The sequence below is a fragment of the Sinohyriopsis cumingii genome, chromosome 12 (genome assembly GCF_028554795.1).
Source record: "Sinohyriopsis cumingii isolate HCF-2022 chromosome 12, ASM2855479v2, whole genome shotgun sequence".
Classification (NCBI taxonomy): Eukaryota; Metazoa; Mollusca; class Bivalvia; order Unionida; family Unionidae; genus Sinohyriopsis; species Sinohyriopsis cumingii.
In genome coordinates, this window is record NC_142972.1 from 116,041,538 (window position 1) to 116,062,147 (window position 20,610).

General features: G+C 33.8%; 1 protein-coding gene across 1 annotated transcript in view; it reads right to left on the reverse strand.

The window, feature by feature from the left end:
* The window catches only part of LOC149787301 (uncharacterized), a 98,943-nt gene that overhangs the window by 8,838 nt on the left and 69,495 nt on the right, over window positions 1-20,610 (reverse strand). The window contains exons 9-16 of the mRNA XM_089977839.1: window positions 19,523-19,819; window positions 19,134-19,157; window positions 17,014-17,265; window positions 12,472-12,732; window positions 11,078-11,275; window positions 8,320-8,536; window positions 6,855-7,045; window positions 71-220 (exon numbers count right to left, since the gene is read on the reverse strand). Of these exons, the coding sequence (XP_089833965.1) occupies window positions 71-220; window positions 6,855-7,045; window positions 8,320-8,536; window positions 11,078-11,275; window positions 12,472-12,732; window positions 17,014-17,265; window positions 19,134-19,157; window positions 19,523-19,819 (1,590 nt within the window). The remainder of the gene's footprint in view (window positions 1-70; window positions 221-6,854; window positions 7,046-8,319; window positions 8,537-11,077; window positions 11,276-12,471; window positions 12,733-17,013; window positions 17,266-19,133; window positions 19,158-19,522; window positions 19,820-20,610) is intronic.

Here is a 20,610-nt window from a genome sequence, read left to right on the forward strand (position 1 = left end):
AAGATTTTAAAGTATTCGATCGACTTCCTCGTCGGTTAGAAGAAAAAAATGAAGTAACATTTTGACTTACAATGAGCTTTAGAATAAGAGGCGAGTCTGTGTGTTGTTTTATCGTCATCACACTTTACACACTCCGTCTGGCCCGGAAGATTAGTGTAATATCTCCTTGGACACTGTCTGCAGGTTGAACCGGCTTCATATTCCCCAGGTGGACACATTGCTGTAACAGAAATCTCAGATATATATATATATATATATATATATATATATATATATATATATATATATATATATATATATATATATATATATATATATATAGTACGTACTATATATTATATGTATAGTACGTACGCTGTAACAATGATATACCATGAGATGTATACATTTGTCCTTAACAGGATAGAGGCTTGCCGAGATTCCTTTTAATGAAAAATTTATGCAACGAGAGGTCTGTCATTGATAAAGCGTACATACTATACATATATTTTATTTATATTACATACAAATACATATATTTGCCCTTTGAACGGAGTTAAGATTTGTTTCAGGCAGCTGTGTATTGACCGGGTGAATGAACTCCTCACATTCCCGAGTGTGTCCGCTACGAAATGTAGTTCTATGCCTTTTGAGGCTATTCACAGTCACCTTTACATATTTATAAGTTGATTGTTTTCTTCTTTTAGTTTATATTTTTCCTCACATTGAGCAAATTAATATAATACACACTTATGACTTAAACATGAAAGATGCTTTAAATAATAAAAGCAGACCACTGCAAACACTTGGTTAGCTACGCCATTGACATAAACGCTAAGCCACTCACCTACCGGCTCATGGAAATGAATGTGTACTAGAAACTAAGTAAAGTGACGAACCCACAAGAGGTAATTCAAATATTTTGATATATTTACAGTTGATCTAAGTCATTATTCTGCTTTAGAAAATAGCTGTTGTTGTTGTTGTTGTTGTGGGGTTTAACGCCATTTTTCAGCACACGATAGGCTATACATGGCGGCCAGTATTAATGGTGAAGGAAGAACCCGGGAAAACCCCAGAAAGAACCACCGACCCACGAGAAGCTACTGGCCAGCTTTCTCACATACCCACACATTGATTGAATTTGAAACTCGAACCGGAGCAGACCGAGGTGAGATGGCAGTGATCCGTAACGGAGAGCGCTTTAGACCACTCGGCCACTCGGGGCCCCCTTTAGAAAGCAGTACTACCGACCATAAACTCTCTCTCTCTCTCTCTCTCTCTCTCTCATCTTTTGGTCGGTTTTACTTTTACCAAGTCCTGATTTATCGTGGCATGGCACGAATTTAGACCGTATCTTGCTGCGATGGTGGAGAGAGAGAGAGAGAGAGAGAGAGAGAGAGAGAGAGAGAGAGAGAGAGATATGCCTTTGGACATTTTCATATTTAAGTAATAATAATCTATATTTAGAATATTATAGTATGTTTAAGAAACAACACCAAAAACAACACATTAAATAGTCATCGCAGTATGTAGACCACGCAACCGACGAATTTACTGTATAATGTCGACACTTTGTATCATTGATAAACACAGTCGATAAATCCCAAGGAAGTGCACACGTATCGTTACGACGAACCATATTCATGTAGGTTACTTGGTGTAATTTCTAATTCAAGGTTATAATCCAGCCCAAATTCCTTTTCTCTCTCACTCCACATTTATGCGTAGTTTGTCCGTTATGCATGAGAGGGGAGGGGTGAACAGAAATCAGAAACGATTGTGATGAAAATGTGTACCATATTAAATTCATTTAGAAAACGCAGATTGTTAATACTTTTTATCGTTATTTTCATAATACAATTTTCAATAGTATTGGCATATCAAATTGGTATACTATTGGTACATCAAATTGGTATAGTATTGGTATATCAAATTGGTATAGTATTGGTATATCAAATTGGTATAGTATTGGTATATCAAATTGGTATACTATTGGTATATCAAATTGGTATAGTATTGGTATATCAAATTGGTATACTATTGGTACATCAAATTGGTATAGTATTGGTATATCAAATTGGTATAGTATTGGTATATCAAATTGGTATACTATTGGTATATCAAATTGGTATACTATTGGTATATCAAATTGGTATACTATTGGTATATCAAATTGGTATAGTATTGGTATATCAAATTGGTATAGTATTGGTATATCAAATTGGTATAGTATTGGTACATCAAATTGGTATACTATTGGTATATCAAATTGGTATATTATTGGTATATCAAATTGGTATACTATTGGTATATCAAATTGGTATAGTATTGGTACATCAAATTGGTATACTATTGGTATATCAAATTGGTATAGTATTGGTATATCAAATTGGTATAGTATTGGTATATCAAATTGGTATAGTATTGGTATATCAAATTGGTATAGTATTGGTACATCAAATTGGTATAGTATTGGTATATCAAATTGGTATAGTATTGGTATATCAAATTGGTATAGTATTGGTATATCAAATTGGTATAGTATTGGTACATCAAATTGGTATACTATTGGTATATCAAATTGGTATAGTATTGGTATATCAAATTGGTATAGTATTGGTATATCAAATTGGTATAGTATTGGTATATCAAATTGGTATATTATTGGTATATCAAATTGGTATAGTATTGGTATATCAAATTGGTATACTATTGGTATATCAAATTGGTATAGTATTGGTATATCAAATTGGTATACTATTGGTACATCAAATTGGTATAGTATTGGTATATCAAATTGGTATAGTATTGGTATATCAAATTGGTATAGTATTGGTACATCAAATTGGTATAGTATTGGTATATCAAATTGCTTTATACCAACACTTTAAATGACATGATATTTTTACTGTATGTGGTATCTATCGATCTGTCTGTCTGTGTATATATATATATATATATATATATATATATATATATATATATATATATATATATATATATATATATATATGAATACTGTTAATTATTTATACTATATGAATGAAAAAAGAACAAAAGAGTAAGTTATCAATTTCATTTATAAACATCTGTTCAATTTGCTTTGTTTTCCGCTAGTCGTCTTTGTGTATTTCTATTTGCTTTTAGGTTCAGTCGCACAACATTCTGGAAATTATTTAAGTTTCTCAAATTTGCAAAATCTTCATAACTATCCAAATTATCTTCGTTGGCAGATTTAAAATAGACTTGTTTCCTTACGTATAGGATTTTACAGAGTAGGCCTACCTACTTTTTCCAATGAATAAATAAAAACATATGGCACACTATCTCCCAAGAAAATGGTAAACGTTCTGAAAAAACAAATATTCCGTTTTAAAGTTTAGACAATGGTCGATCAATAGATTTCTATAGAAGTGTTATTTTGTAAGTATTAATACATAGTCCTTGAGCTTTTGTTTTTTTTTTTAAAAATAAATTTAAATTAGTTACAATGAAAATGTTAACAAATCAGCATAACAATGTTATGGATATTATAAGCTATTCCGCGATAAAAATAAAATTTAAGCAAATAATTAAAAACCTACACAGTGATTATATAGGACATTTATGAGATTCCAAGATGGTTGTCTAATGTTGTAAAGCGCTTAGAGCTTCTAAAGATTGGCGCTATACAAAGTCCTCATTATTATTATTATTATTATTACATCGCAGAAATCATCAAACACATGTATACTTTATGAATTTATGTATGCTTTTTAAAGTACGACAGGCAGATAATGCGGTAGTTGTAACTTCATCTACACATAGAAGAGAAAGTATACATTTTATTGTTGTTTAAAAATATTAACAAATACCACAACTTTCATTGAAAAGCTCATTTATGACAATATTATCTATAAATTTTTATGTGCAAACGAAAACCATCAGCAACGAAATAAAACTTAGTTGGACAATTTTTCTTGGATTGAGTTTTTGTCAAGGATTGTACAACTGACTCCTACAACTTGAATTGAGTAGAACAATTGATAATACACAAATTCAAAATGGTTTCCCAACGTTTTGAGCTAAACAATCTCTTCGTTGGGTGAAAACACAAACTTAAATATACAAAGCAAGCACTTAACACAAAAATGTACGAAACATTCTGGATTTCTACATGTTAAAATCACCAGGGGCAATTTATAACAGGATATATTACAACACAAAGTTGTGCAAAAATAATAGACGATCTGGTTCTTGTGTCTATCACATAACGAACCAGTATGTAATAACCTTCTCTAAAATTTCTTGACCTAATTTTAAGTTGTGGACATTGTGGCGAGAGATCAACCCATCTACATGATTTGGTAGAGAAATAATACCAAGATAGATTTATGTAAGGTGGTTCTGAAGGAATGATGTTAACATAATTATGTATAGGGATAATAATAATAATAATAATAATAACAGAAATAATAATAATAATAATAATAATAATAATAATGTCACGGAATTGGGTAGGAGTAATATCAATATGTATGTGTTGTCAAAAATGTACTCTGGTTTCGTTGCCGCGTAGAGCGTCACCCGAGGGCGGTATACTTTTTGGCTTAGTTATTTCGAAATCCTGAGCGAAACTCAGACAATGCTGCACGAACAAATTGCTTGCAGCGGGGAAACTAAGTACCTAGCTGCGCATCTGTCACAGCTAGTGTACTTATAGTGCAAATTTTCGATGAAAAAAATCACATTACGCCAAGTCTTGTCAGGACGCTCACCCCTTTACAGGAGCAAGTCTCCAGCTGTAGAGGTAATGAAATTCTTTATTATTATTCGTCTATATGACAGAATTGTTTTTATACTTTAGATGTTTTAGAACCTTAATGTTTCGAAAAGACTTCTATCTGCAAACATATTCATTGAATGCAGTAGCTTACGTATTTATTATAAATTTTACGGGGAGTCAATACCTAGGTTATACAACGCTATATTATAACTATGGTCTGGTTCGAGTTGGCTATTTGTTGCAACCGAACAGACAACTTGTATTTATTTATACAATGTTTGCATTAAACAATGTATTGGGTAATGAATTCATGTGCGCGCATGCGCTACATATGACTGACGTACTTAACAGTGTCATGTGTACTACACGGTTTAGTTCTAATTTTAGCTGCCTAAATGCCATGCCGTGTACATCGTTTGATGTCGAGTCACTAGCTGTAGAGCTGCTTTATACATGCCTGCCATGCCGTGTACATCGTTTGATGTGGAGTCACAGAACTCTGTGGGAGTCACTGTGACGTATGCGCCGTCTTTGGTGACGTTGGATCGGAAGAGGGGACTGGTTTTTTCGGTGCGAGGGACCAGGTCTTAGCGACCAACGGGTCTGTGATGTGAGGGATCCTTCAGCAGACCGGGAGGAGCGGACCATGCGTGGGTGCTTCTCTGGCCATTTACTAGAGCACGTGGAACCCGGAGTTAACATCTTGGTCGTCAAATGGGCGCCACGATAGTTGTAGTGTTCCATGTTATTTCCACAATTGCATTTATGTCATTCATTCCTATTATGTCGTTATATGAACGATCGATAGGTTCATCATTTCATAATGTCATTAATTCCTATTATATCGTTATATGAACGATGGATAGGTTCATAATGTCATTCATCCCTATTGCTATGTTATATGAACGATCGATAGGTTCATCATTCCATTCATTACTATCGTTATATGAACGATCGATAGGTTCATGTCATTCATCCCTATTAAATTGTTATATGAAAGATCGATACGTTCATAATTACATGTATTGCTATATCGTTATGTGAACGATCGATGGGTTTATAATGTTATTCATTCCTATTGCAATGCCGTTGTGTGAACGATCGATAGGTTCATCATTTCATTCATTCCTATTTCAATATCTGGTTACACGCGTACAACGTTATCTAGGGTGAATGTGTTTTTCCAGGTAAGCGACTGTATTAACATGTACCTAGCTATAGATTACTTGTGACAGGTATCATGACTAACATGATATGCACGGGTATTCTACCCTGACTTGTACTCACTCTCCTATGGATTTAAGTAAGATGAATCTCTAAAAACCACACTGGTCGTTTTTCGGACCACGTCAAGGAGTATACTCCTTTGTTCTCCAGCCATAGGGGTAAGTGTTAAATTTACATTTCTTTTTATTTGATAGGCGAAGCTTATTGGTTTGTAATGTGTTATCGCGTAATGTGTTTATTACAACGCAGATTTAAAGTATTATCATATATCTAGAGATTATACAGAAACTATTATGTCCAATTTGGTTTTATTGTAGCTGATACTGACTGTGTTTGTAGCCGTCTAAAATTTCGCGAGTTATCTGGAGTTTCCAGAACAATGAATGCTACGTGCCGTCGATACGTATGTACGGACGTAGCAAAATTGCTGTATGCTATCTGTTGTGATAATATTATCGTGAATCTTAGTTGTGTCGAGAGTATCGTGAATCTTAGTTGTGTCGAGAGTATCGTGAATCTTAGTTGTGTCAAATACTGTTTGTTTTGTTTATTTTCGATGTGTGAATGTTGTGTAGAGTGATTTGAGTAAGTTGTATGTTGAGAGCGTGAGAGAATCATTATTAATTCATTCATAAATTTCCATCTTTCCCACATGGTGTTTGTCTTGTTCATTTAGTCCAAAAACCCACTCGGTTGCAATTCTGCGACAAATAATAATAATAATAATAATAATAATAATAATAATAATTAATAATAAAATAGAAATTGCAATCACTTGGGTAGATATTAGCGCAAATTTTGCATCGAGGGAGTTCAAAATGGCGTGACTGCTTTGGTTTGACATAATGTGCATGTCTGTTTGAGTTACTTGTATACTTACTACAATTAATCTTGCTGGGTAGTAATATTGAACCTGGTTCACAAAATATGTGTTCTTTTCGTGACACATTTTGTATCTGACCAGCCAATTTTAGGCAACCTCTAGAAATGGATCCCTCTAAAAATTCACGTGAAAGTGCTGTAATTGTTTTGTTGAGTTCACTTTTCACACCTTCTGCTGTTTCATTGAATCTGAAATAAATTGTACCCTTAATGATCACATAAAGATTATATTTGAAGAGGATTCATGAAATGTATCGTATAAAAATTATATTTAATACTACCGATTGGTGAAATATCTTATAAAGAGCATTATATTTCGTTAAATGGACCGATCAAATGTATCGTATAAAAAGAATTATATTTAATACTACCGATTGGTGAAATATCTTATAAAGAGCATTATATTTGGTTAAATGGACGGGTGAAATATATCGTATAAAAAGCATTATATTTCGTTAAATAGAGGGATGAAAGAGATTCTATGAAAAGCATTTTATCTGAGGAAAAGTGATGAAATGTTTCACGTAAAAAGCATTGTTTGATAAACCTAAATGACACTTGTAATAGGATGCACAGAATATTGCCTTTCCGGATGGCATTTATACCATTAGCAGAAAATAAGATCAAAATGACAATAACCTGTTGGATCAGACCTTACGCCGGCCATGAAGTGATTAAAGAGTCGACTTTAATTTAAACCCACCCACCACCACAAACCGACACGAAGCAAAACAAACCTAAACAAAACAGACCCGTTCTACATAATAAGCATGTGTATGTAAATAAATGTTAAGGCGTGTATATGTCGATACACGCCAAGGGCGTGTCGATACTGTCTTAAGTAATGAGGCAATACATTTAAAATACGCATATAAGTATGTACGTGAATGTAGTATCTTCATTGAGTGATTTGACTAGGAAGGAAGTCACAACACAAATATTTCTCTATTAAATGTTTGTCAATTTATAATTTCTCTTGGGATACATATTTTGTGGATTTTGTGGCTGATATAAACTACAAATATATCAATCCAAGGAATACAGGACATCTCCGATCCACTAATTTAAATGTTTCTGCCAGCTACGTAATGCATGTCTACATAATTCATGAGTTCACAATACGATTCCATCGATGAATGTCTAAATATGAATTAATCGCCTCTGCTGAATAAATATTTTTAAAAATGAGTTGCACTCATTTTAAATATACGCTACAGTGTATTCTATCATTCTTTATGCTCTTGTATTATTCTTTTCAGGTGACGATAAATCTCACGAGAAATTGCGAGGTTTTTCGTGCGGTTGCATCTATTAAGCATAGTTTTCATTACTTTCAACACTAAGCTTTTAATGACGAAGTCTTCGGTATTAGTCTACAACAGTAGCTCTTAGTTTAGACACCCATTACTAATAATAACAATTGTAACTGGAGAAGATGACGTAGAAAGATACAAGGAACTCACCTGAGCTGGTGCGTCGCATTAACCTCAAGATAAAGTATATTTTCTTTCCGAGTTAACTGTATGTTTTTCTTTGTACACAAATTATAGTTATCGTTAGTTTTTGGCTCTGGACATAAGGACCGATTCTGGAAACACTCAATGACATCATTTGTAGTTGGTGTTTCTGTATTCAGAAGATCTACGTTCAGCTGCAGTGCTAGTGATACGAATACCATCTCTGAAACAAAAATAACGCTACATGGCACATCAGATATATAAACTATACTAACCAATTTGGAACCTGAAATTCTTCCATAGATTGGTGACATTTTCTTCGCACATTAGTTTGGAGACTGAATCAGTTTGAAACTTTAAATTTAAAAATATAGCACAACCGAAAATCTGCAATCTGGAAGATGTATTCAGATCATCATTTAAGCTCGTCTCAGCATTATTCGAGTTTAAGTCTTGTACTCTGCCAGTCTCCATTGCAAAAACAAATGAAACAATGTTGATGGCAAGGGCTCGAAGTGCAAGAGAATTGAATTAGTACATACATGGAATATTTTTATATAAAATGGCATGTATGTATGTTTGGGGATCAGTGCATGATTTAGTGGGTTAAGGCGCCTGTGAATGAGCGCTTGTCAATAGTTCGGCATTCGCGGCACGGGTTAAATTCCAGATTTGAACAAATTAATTATAGACGCCGCAACACACACACACCCTCACACATACATACATACATACATACATACATACATACGTGTGTTCTAAACTCAAAGAACACTTGTCGTATTTACCGCAAAATATCCTGACTCTTCCACCGCATTAGCGGAGTCAAGAACCAAAATATTTCTTAATGTATTTAAAAAACAAATTAAAACTAGTCTTGTCAATATTCATTCAATGGGAAAGCTTGTTTGCTCGGAATACATGTTCATTTGCAGGAAATTTGTCATGATGTAGTACATGTGAGTTGATGATTAATAGAAAATCTAATGAATTGAAAATTATAGAGGTTTTTGCGTGCCTGTACGAAAGCTAAAAAAAAGGAAAGCAAAAAGTTTGATTAACTTAAATTCCAGAAGTACCGTCAGTCATCTTATCATTGTTGGATGACTTCTCTTACTACAATATCAAAAACCAATCTGATTAACTTTCCTATAGTAAATAAAATAAAATACCACTGAAACAGTCCTTACTACTGAATAAAATCAAACTTGAGTTTTTGAAAGATAACACGTTTCTAGAATGTGATCTCGTAACAATAATAAATTAGAAGCGAGAGGGTGAGGTCCTGCACGTAATGCAACTTTGTATTTGTCACAAGATTAGAGTGCACAAAGTCCAAAAAGGTTGTAGTTAAAGGACGAAACTGTATATATGTAAAACATGACAAGATTATAACAAAGTAAGCAACGTCTTGAAAAGCCAAAGATATTTTAGAGGAAATGAAAATAGAAAAGAAACGAGAATACGAAATTGATTTAAAATTATATTTCAAGTCTTAAAACAAATGCAACGGAAACGATACAAGTTGGTCTGCTAGATTTAGAGCAACACAACAATGAAAATCAAAACGCGCAGTCTCATCATACTGAAGCTGCAAACTTTGAATGGAGAATTGACGAGACAGTACAGAAGAGCGAGCAGCATAAATATCAGAACTGCAGCACGTTTTCTATTAATCAAGGAAGCTCTAGTTTTATTTCCTGTCAAGTGTGCCACTGAAAGTTCAAATAACAAATAGGTCTGACCAGCCTCTCACGTACTCACGTACTCACCTATCATACTATCAATAATTCCAGTTACTGCCTTTGCTGATCTTAAAGCTACAACAAATAACTGACTTGATTATTCAAGCCTTTTGCGTCATTTTGAGAAACGATTGTCCTGGAGTGGTTAATTTTGGCATAAATGGAATGTCAAGTAGGAAAAACTAGGTCTAATCGGCTTTGCATAGACGTTTCAACTGTTGATACTAACCATGCAATCGCCCAAAAAATCGCTGTCATTTTTACGCACTTTCTTGGTACAGACGTTTAAGTCTTTGTCTTAAGTATAGTATTTCCCTGATTTTCAAACTTTTGTAGTAATTAATATCATATATGCAGATTGAAGTTCTCCATTTTATTCATCGGGTACATCATGTTGTGCTACTCAAGTCATTAATTCAATTTTTAAATTGCAGTTTCCAACCCTATAATAATTAATTATATTTTGACTGTTGAAATCTTGTATTTCTATTTCCTTTCGTACTTGTATTTCTATTTCCTTTCGTACTTGTATTGGTTTCCTTTCGTACTTGCATTAGTTTCCTTTCGTACTTGTATTAGTTTCCTTTGTTTAAAAGATTGGTTCAGTATGATTGTTAGGTTATGTTTCCTCAGAATTATCAGTTGGTTCAATCGGGTATTTAGGCGGTGTCATCATGTCCCCTCCAGTCACATTATCCTGACACCAGGCTAACCCTAACTACTTAATGCTGAGCACCTAGCGAGGAAGCTGTAAGTGCCATTTTTATAAGTCTTTGATATGACTATGCCTGGGTTCGAGCCACGAACTCCCGCATTTTAGGGGGACGCTCTGACCACTAAGCCACCGGAGCGGTTATGGGAAGACGTACAAGATGTCATTTAAGAACTTGCAATGAGCATTCAAATACGATTTGTCCAATGAATAAACTGAAAAAGTAAGTGGAATGAAAGTTGTTGAAATAACACATTTGATAAGATATTTTACCGCTGTAACACTTCGTACAATTGCAATATCTTACTTAGACAAGCGCCGGTTTTGATGCTGTCATTAAATGGCGGAACCCAATTTCCATTTTGGCATCTATAGGTCTGGTTGTACTCTGCCATTATAATGAAATCTTTTGCACATTCTTTGATGTGACATTCCACAGAGTCGGGATCTCCTTTGCAAAAGAGAGAACCTTGATGAATCTGCGGTGGCGATGGACATGGAGTCTCTGTATAATAATAATAATATTAATAATAATACTACTACTACCACTAATAATAATAATAATAATAATAATGATGATAATAGCTACACATATGAATATCATCACTAACACAGTAACAATGATGATGATAACAGTGGAGATTGTTTAAAAAATTACAAGTACCTATGCATTATCCTTTATTCTAATGTGCAGTTTTAAGAAAACGCACATTCTATAACAAGATGTCGGTAATAATTTGAATTTAGATATAAATATTTATATATTTCTTCAAAGTGATAAATTAATAATGGTGTACAATACCAAAACGATTGACTAAAGATCATACCTTATGCCATAAAGGTACGAGTGTCCTACCACTTAGTACCTCAGTAATCGTATTCTCTTAAGCTGTTTGTACAGAGCGAGAGATTTCATATTTTACTCCCGTACTCCCATTTTACACGCTCTGTATGGTAGTTTTATTTCTTTTGTAATCATGCTTTTTAACAAACTTTAAAGAAATCAGTACGAAAATTATAAATGGTCTTATTAACCGACCATTTAATATTAAAAAGGGGGCGGGGTGGTGGTGAGGGATGCGGAAAGACGTAATCGTATGGAAAATAAATTTCCAGCCCCACAGACTCTACTTGAAAAACAATGTTTAAGATATTTTTATTATTTGAGAAAGAAAGAAAAACAAAACTCTCGTTGGAAAGACAATACCATCCTCCCTGCCACTCCACTACCGTAATATTAAATTTTTCCTTAAGCAATTAAATACTGTGTGTTGCAATTAGGTCCTTTGTCTGAGCCATATTCAACATGGCAGGCTTGACTACAAAACATCGAGTGGAGTTTTGCATACTGATGAAGTTATATATTTGTTTTCTAGCGTTATGTAGTATGTCATTGAAAATCTTTTCATGTGAGGACGAATATGAAAGGAAATCTTTCGAAGGCACCGGGTAGTGGAGGAGGTGGGTGGGCGAAGGGATGGAAATTGAATTTTCGTTTTTGAAACAAAAACAAAACCCTGTGATTACTTGTCTACCCATAATTCTTATAGGATATTAGTTGGCTTTCATGGAGTACATGAAAAGTTTCTTTCTCTAACTAAACCATCCACCCGCCCTGAGATAAATTGTCAATGTCTAAGGCTACGTCTTCTTTCCGATGTTAAGATAAACAAATTAAACACGTTTGAAAATTGTCCTGACCTAGTTTACGTATACTAATATTAAATGAACACGGCGGTCCACTGTTGTCTTCGTAATCCTTTGCTGTGTATTTGAAGGAGTAAACGGTTCCAACGCTCACATCCATGGGAGATTGATAGTGTTTATCTTCTTGCTGGAGAATCGGCGGCTTGGCAATATTGTCATCGGCCACTGGGTCAAACCATGTCGCGGTTGTGAACAGGTCTTTGGAGAAAAATTCCATGTCACTTGGACAGCTAAGAAACCATGGTGCTGTTACGTCTGAAAGACAAATTACAGCGACAGAAGATCTTATACGAGTGATCATTTCAAATGAATTATGAGACGTGTTGAATATTGGAAATTATTCGATGAGTTTAATAAATGTTGCCTGAAATGAACACAGCCGTAAGAATACATTTATCATATGACGAAATAGTGTATTTATTTAACAAAACGGCAAAGAAGGGTAGTGAAATGATCTTAAAATCTATATATGTTCAATTGTACGCCTCGCTCATTACGCATTTGTCTTTCAGTCGGTACATTTTGCCTATAGCGTGTGCAGTTTCATATTTTTGATATTATAATACTTGAACTTATCCCTTTATGTGATTCTGATTGGTCCAAATAAGCCCATGAAATTATTGTCTAGTATTCTCTTTACTGTCTGGCTGCGATCGTGGGAAAACGTTTGCAAACGCGCCTTCTGGAATGTTTTGTTGTCAATGAACATTTTGACCGTCATTTTTTGATTCGATTCACGAAAGGAATTTGGGAAAAAAATGGTATCGCCTGTCTGAATATGGCCAATTTACCACCGCAGGGGCTTGTTATGTCAAGTATAAAATATGATACAATGAAAAACTGCCAAAACCCCAAGGCAAGAAGAAGAACAACAACAAGTCAAGCTAAGGGTATTGCTCATTTCATAGCGAATGCGTAATTTGGGGTTGGAGGGGTAGCGGTAAACCTGAAGAATGTAATTCACCCTATATACAAGTGTGGTTTAAATGTTAACTTACATAAGTAAATACACTTAGCTCTGTTCACCGAAGAAGGTGGACATAAACTGGTCTCCAAACCGACAGACGTTTATCCAACTACTGCATATTTACGCAGTAAATATGTGCTGCAATTCTGAGACAAAATGAATGTTGTTTTACATATTCTGTCATCTGATGTTCTTAATAAAATAGTGCAGATATTCGGTCATAAATACATTACGGTAAATATGGGAATTTCTGCATCCAGGAAACATTCTTTCAAATGAATATTGTAACAATGAAAGTTTTAGTGATGAAAATGACATATTAGGTTACGTATGGACCGTCCCTACTGCATTATAACCAGTACTGTATCATACAAAGTGACATCACGAGCATTTTGTGTTGAAAAATGACTTTGTCTTTGTGAAATATTTTGTTCTTTCGGAAGGACGCGTGTTCTTTGACTTATAGATTGTACGAAAAGTATAATCTACTCTTAATCTTTAATACTAGTTCAGCTTTGATGGGGACTATTTTGTACGCATAACAAATGAACGATACAACATCTGTCAGGAAGAATGAAATTATTCATAAACCTTTCTATCTAAATAATTTCTACTGAAATAAAAACTGTGATAAAAGGAATTTCAAATGGGCAATGATTTAATATTAAATTTATGAAACTCGTTGAATAATGTCCAGCTTTTGCTTCTCAAGGCTGGCAAAAGCTGGGCATTATTCAACTCGTTTCATAAATTCAATATCAAATCATTACCCATTTGAGATCCTCTCTCTCTCTCTATATATATATTGAATGTGTGTGTATGTGTTTTGTTTATTTCTTCATTTATCAAGAACACCGGGACATGATTCACACATTAGTAATGAAATGACATATTTAAAACCAACAATGAAAAAATTAGCGATGAAACAGACGAAAAATGGATTACACAGGCTTTCTTGAAAATTGCATGGAAGACAATCTTGTGCCAAACGGAATTACGTTTAGAACTAAAAATTTATATTGGGAATGACGCAGCATCAAAGAAGTTTCAAGAATCTATTGACTCGCTGTTGCACAAATTATCGTTGGAAATCTGTGAAAGACTAAAAGATGAACACCAAAGAAAAGCGATCAAGATAGGCAAAGAACTAGAAGAACATAGAGATGAACTAAAATCTTTGATAACTGGCATTTGTTATGAAGAACACTTTTAAATTACGGAATCTAAAAAAGACGAACTATTGTCAACTTAAAAATTACAGAATCTACAGAGAGAGGAAAACAATTTTCCAGGACAATTAGAAACATCATCTAAAATTACTAGAGATAAATCAAAAATATATATTCAACAACGAAATGAATCAGTAGAGAAAATTAAGTCCATAAATGTCAGGAATATACGGATGGGAACTACGAATAAATACGACCAAGAAATGAAAATGGAATGAAACATGCATCAAAAACATCAAGAAGAACCTATCAATCAATTCACACAGAAAAAAATAATAAACCCCTGCAAAACAATTTCATGAATGATCTTTCAAAAAACTTAATAGCCCCATGCATGCAAAAAACTTAATAGCCACAGGCATACAAAAAACTTAATAGCCCCAGGCATACAAAAAACTTAACAGCCACAGGCATACAAAAAACTTAATAGCCCCAGGCATACAAAAAGCTTAATAGCCCCATGCGTACAAAAAGCTTAATAGCCCCATGCGTACAAAAAGCAGCCTATGCAGATGCCGTCAAAAATGCAGCAAGGAAACCTACACAGGAATCCAACATACCCATAATATCAACACGAAAAAGACTAATGGAAATCCTAAAGGATCTGTTGCAGACAAAACAAACAGAAGAAAGAATAGGAGATTTTTAGAATAAAAAACAAGAACATATGGAGGAAAGAAAAGGAAAGAAAAAAGAAAATCAAAAGAGGAATAGAAACGGTGTTAAACCTATCTAAGCGAATTCTAACAGTGATTACATTCTTCTAGGTAAGGGGTTATCATATTGTCCAAGAACCGGCTCAAGGAAGTAAGTCGGGCGTAGAAGCTGAGCCAAATGACAAGACAACAAATGGTAATTAAAATATTTAATATGCTTATAATTGGTCTAAGTTATTATTTTGTTTTAATTAACGATAATACCGACAATAAAACTCTCTATTTAATGTTTTATTGTTCTTCTTGTTGTTTCTTAACTCTATTATAATGTTCTAAAAATTGATTATTATTAATTAAATATGAAAATGTAAAAAGGCTCCCTCCTCTCTCTCTCTCTCTCTCTCTCTCTCTCTCTCTCTCTATATATATATATATATATATATATATATGGACGCAGTGTTTCATGCAGCAGAAGAATGTGGCATGCCAGTTGTTGGATATTGATGTGAAGGGATAATTTCTGGATACATAAATTCTAATAAATCTAAACTAAAGACGTTGCCGAGCAGCGTAATGCGTTTGTAACCTGATATTTTGCATTATTTGATTCGTAACAATGCTGTGGTTGGAAAACTTTCTGTCAGTTGTGAGACAAGCATTTGTCCACTTTCTTCTCTAAACAGAGGTGAGTGAGATTTAAACCACGCTTCTTATGGGAGATGGTGGTGACTGTTGTATGCTTATAAACCGAGCCCTCTATCATTTGACCGATACCGATAATTTAATATTTGGCCACATTCATGCAGACATAAACATTTCCCCAAACGCCCATTGGGCAATCAAATCGAAACATGACCGCGAAAATGCTAGTAGTAATAGTAAATACAAAGAAAATCCAGAAGGCGAGGTAAGGGAAACTTCCTACTGTCGCAGACAATCAGTAAAACAGAATACTGTGCAAAAATTTAATTGGCTGATTTAGACCAATCAGATTTGGTTTATTTAGTCCAATCAGATTCGCATCAAGGGAGATGCTAAGATGTTGACATATCAAAAACATTAAACTGCTCACGCTATATGGATAGTTTAACATCTATATGATAGAGAAAAATATAATATTGAGGATATTTTCTTTCCCTCGTTAATACCTAATTGTGTGGTACAAAACTGTGATATTTTTACAAATGAAGATGCTACGAGTGAAACCTTTACCGCTACACCACACGATGGAATAAGGATTTTTTAAAATTATATACCGATCATGTCTCTGAATCAAAGCCTCTTAGACAAAATTCACTCTTTAAACACGTTGAAACACTTCCAAGGTCGTTCAGCATATCCATCCAAAAAACTCGTTCATATTTTCCCATACAAATGCAGTAACCTATAAATACAAGTGCGTATATGTATTTGCATAATATGACGTGATCTCTTTTGAAAGGGAAATAAAGCCAGCCAGTCAATCTATCATACGTGAGCTTCCTACCTAACTGAATTAACTACACACGTCAAGCTACCCATTACGGTGTGACCATTCGCATTCGTCAAACCAACAGCTATCAACAAAATGTGTGTCTAATTTATAGGTACGTGTATTTAAGCCCTCGATCACATAGGCGATTGAAATAGCTCAACATTACACTTTATAAAAATAAAGCAGTTTTTTCCTGGCCATTTCACTTACCTCTAACCTGTACTGAAACTTTGCAGACACTTTCTCCATTAATATTTTTTGCTATTACGTCGACGTGCTGCTGTTCTTTCTTCCACGTCAGACTATTATTTCGCAGTTCAACTTGAATATATCTTCTCCCGGAGGAGCAATCATGTGCACGTATCGCATTGAATGGATATGCATTCACATCTATTTGGACAGAATCATTATTCTTTGGTAGAGTGAAATTAAATACATCGTTTGGACATCCTTCAATGATAGCTGAAACAGATATGCATAGATAAACCCTCTGACTCTCGTAAACCACAGTAGTTGAACGATTGCACAAATTTCTTTATACAGCTGGGAACTGGATGGGCAAAATGACTGATCTCATTTGAATCCACGATGTATAAGAGTTCTTAACCACCTGTTCTTTTTATATTTATATGCTATGTGAACATTTCAAGATATTATATCTACTAACTGTATTAGGCACAGACGTTTGCACTGAACATAATAATAATAATAATAATAATAATAATGAAAAATTCGAGTCAAGCCATGATACTAAATTGTGCAATTTCAAATGTTAGTTTTTGATAACATGTAAAAAGTCTAGATTAGAAGATGTTTCAGAAACTCATCATCACACAACAAAACGCAAGGACATAGTTTTGACATAACTTCAGGCATCCATCATTTTCATTTCATCTTTCCACACATTTTACTTACAAGTTACAAGAATTTTAATATATACCATGTGATATTAGTTCTGAAATGGAACGTTACTTAAATTAAACACATTTTGATTCATTTTTTGAATACGGTGTATCCATAAGGTTTAAATACTAAGATTAACCATGTACGTTATCAATTGATAAAATCATGGTATTTAGTCAATTCAATATTTTAAACAGAATAAAACGTTGTCTCAATTTATTTATGTAATATCTGCTAAGAGAAAGAAGGTACCTGGATTTTTGGGTAGGTGTCGCAGTCAAACATTTATTGAGTTGCTCGTATGCTAATTCTTGATGTATTAAAATAATTCATCTGTCTCATATTTTGTCTGAATGCTGTGAGTCTACATAGAGCTACATTCCATCAAATGTTATAAATAACAACAGGTGCCTCATTCACAAAACTAGATCAACGATTGAATATAATTCAGATTTAAATAAAATGCTAAAACCGCAGCTTATCCACTCCAGTATCTGATCCGTACTATATTAAGATAACAATTAAATGTCCATAACACTACATTTTCCAGCCATACGCAGCTGCCATGAAGAAATCATAAGGCATTTCAGCCTAAATACTCACAATATTTTATTTGAAATCATCAATGAAAATGACACGATGCATGCAGTGTTTTGAAAACCTACTAACACCCAACCACCCATATATAAGATCCTATATATATATATATATATATATATATATATATATATATATATATATATATATATATATATATATATATATATATATATATATATATATCCACCCATTCCCCAGGATACTTGCTCCCTCTAACAACTGCATACCCCTGAACAATTACCGCTCCCTAAGACAATGTATCTACTGTTTGCTTTGAAAGATAAAATATAAGATAAATTTTGCTAAATTGTTCCTTCCCCGAAAAGTAGCAAAAAATGTGAATAAGACCTATTTTGGCTTGCAAAAAGCACGCACTCTTGTTTATTATAGTAATGTTTCTTCTTTGTTTTTTTTTGTTTGTGTTTTCTTGTGTTTCTTTGATCATAATAGACCCGTTACTCTTACATAATTGTTTGTTATTGATAACAATACGTTTTGAAGGAAAATGCTATACTGTTTTTTATTCTCACTATGAATATGTTATTATTTTAGAGTACTTTTAAGGGTATTGGAGGCAATATATATATATATATATATATATATATATATATATATATATATATATATATATATATATATATGATAGATAGGTAAGCTCTGGTGTTCTTTCCCTTCCTACCAAATGAAGTAAAATAATATTGGCTAAGCATTCATAGAATCAGGTAGAATTCAGAAGGAAATACTGAGAATCTATTAGTCCCCTGTTTATTTGTATAGATCGAGCGTCGAAATAAAAAGGAATAAACGTAGGGATAACTGTAACTTACGTTTTTCCAGACAATCTGTAATATCTGAAACAATGTATTTGTTTAATAAGACTTTTCTATTTCAATATATATGTTCTTCTTCTATTATTCACATATTCCTCTTCCATGTTTATGTTATTTTGATATCTATATGTATATATCCTTTTATGAATCGGCGAATAAGAGATATAGCAATATTAATTAGCTAAAATTGTTTTCACCAAAAACAAACGTACTTGAATTTTCCACTTTTCAATAGTTTAGCGCCTGCATGATAGGTATTAATAATGAACAAAAAAGACTTAACTAAAATATTCAAACATCTTTTTATTGTTATAAAATTAATAATGCAAGGTTGATCTGTTGTGTACACAATGTTCTAATGCAAAGCTGATCTGCTGAGAACTTACCTAGACAAATAGGACAACAATTCAATTTTGAGATGGCACTGCAATCGCCAATTGGTGGACAGGTCAAGTTAATGCAGACGCCATTTGTACAATTTTTACACGTGGCATCGATGTATTGATGCTCGTTGACTGGTCTGGCACATTTCTTACACCAAACTCCAGAGTGCGGACAACAAATTGTACCGTTTCCTCCGCAGCCATAGTCCGCGATGCACTCATATTCTGAGCATGTACCGTTTCCTTGCAATGGAATCGGGCAACTTCCCCTCTTTATTACTGTGCCGGGCTCGTATGAATCTAGAAAACATGTAGATACATGCATGCCAGGTGAAAAATAACACATTGAACGAAAATAAAAACCAAAGCGAATGACAAGAGTTAGAGGATCCATCTGTATCTATCAGGTCTGTCACAATCATAGAATGATTTAACGGTGTATATATGTACAATATTTAACGGCAGGTCACCACAATCCTTCCTGTATAGTGACGATTACAAGTTTAGATTTTTTAAAATAGGAGTGATAATTTAAAAAACGTTATGAAAATGTATTAAAATTGAAAAATCACGCACAATCGTCCTTTTTATAATCATTTTTCGTGTTATGTTTAATCTCTGTCTAGCTTTGTCATGCTCGATGGCATCTAACTACATGCAACAACCTTGTCCTTCGCAGACAGTTGCCATCAATATGGTGGAACTATTAAAGCCCTTAAATGTATGAATGCACCTGACCATATCTGTTACTTCCCTCTTACATGTTTACCCTTTAAACATCTCTGAAAATCTAATGAAAATCACAAGATGTAAGATATTGGAATAAAGAAGAAAAAAACGTTCAATGCAGAAACGGTCATGGAAATTTAGTGAGAGTTGAGATTTTGAGCAAAATGAAAGTGTCCAATCGCTGTGTTAGACACACACACACACACACACACACACACACACACACACACACACATTAATAGCATCATAGTTAAGCAGACATCACGCACGAACACAAATAAATAAGCAAGAATACATTAGTCTATCTTATACACCAGAAACATTCTCAGAGCAAAGAAGAAAACTATGTTATCGTGTGGTGA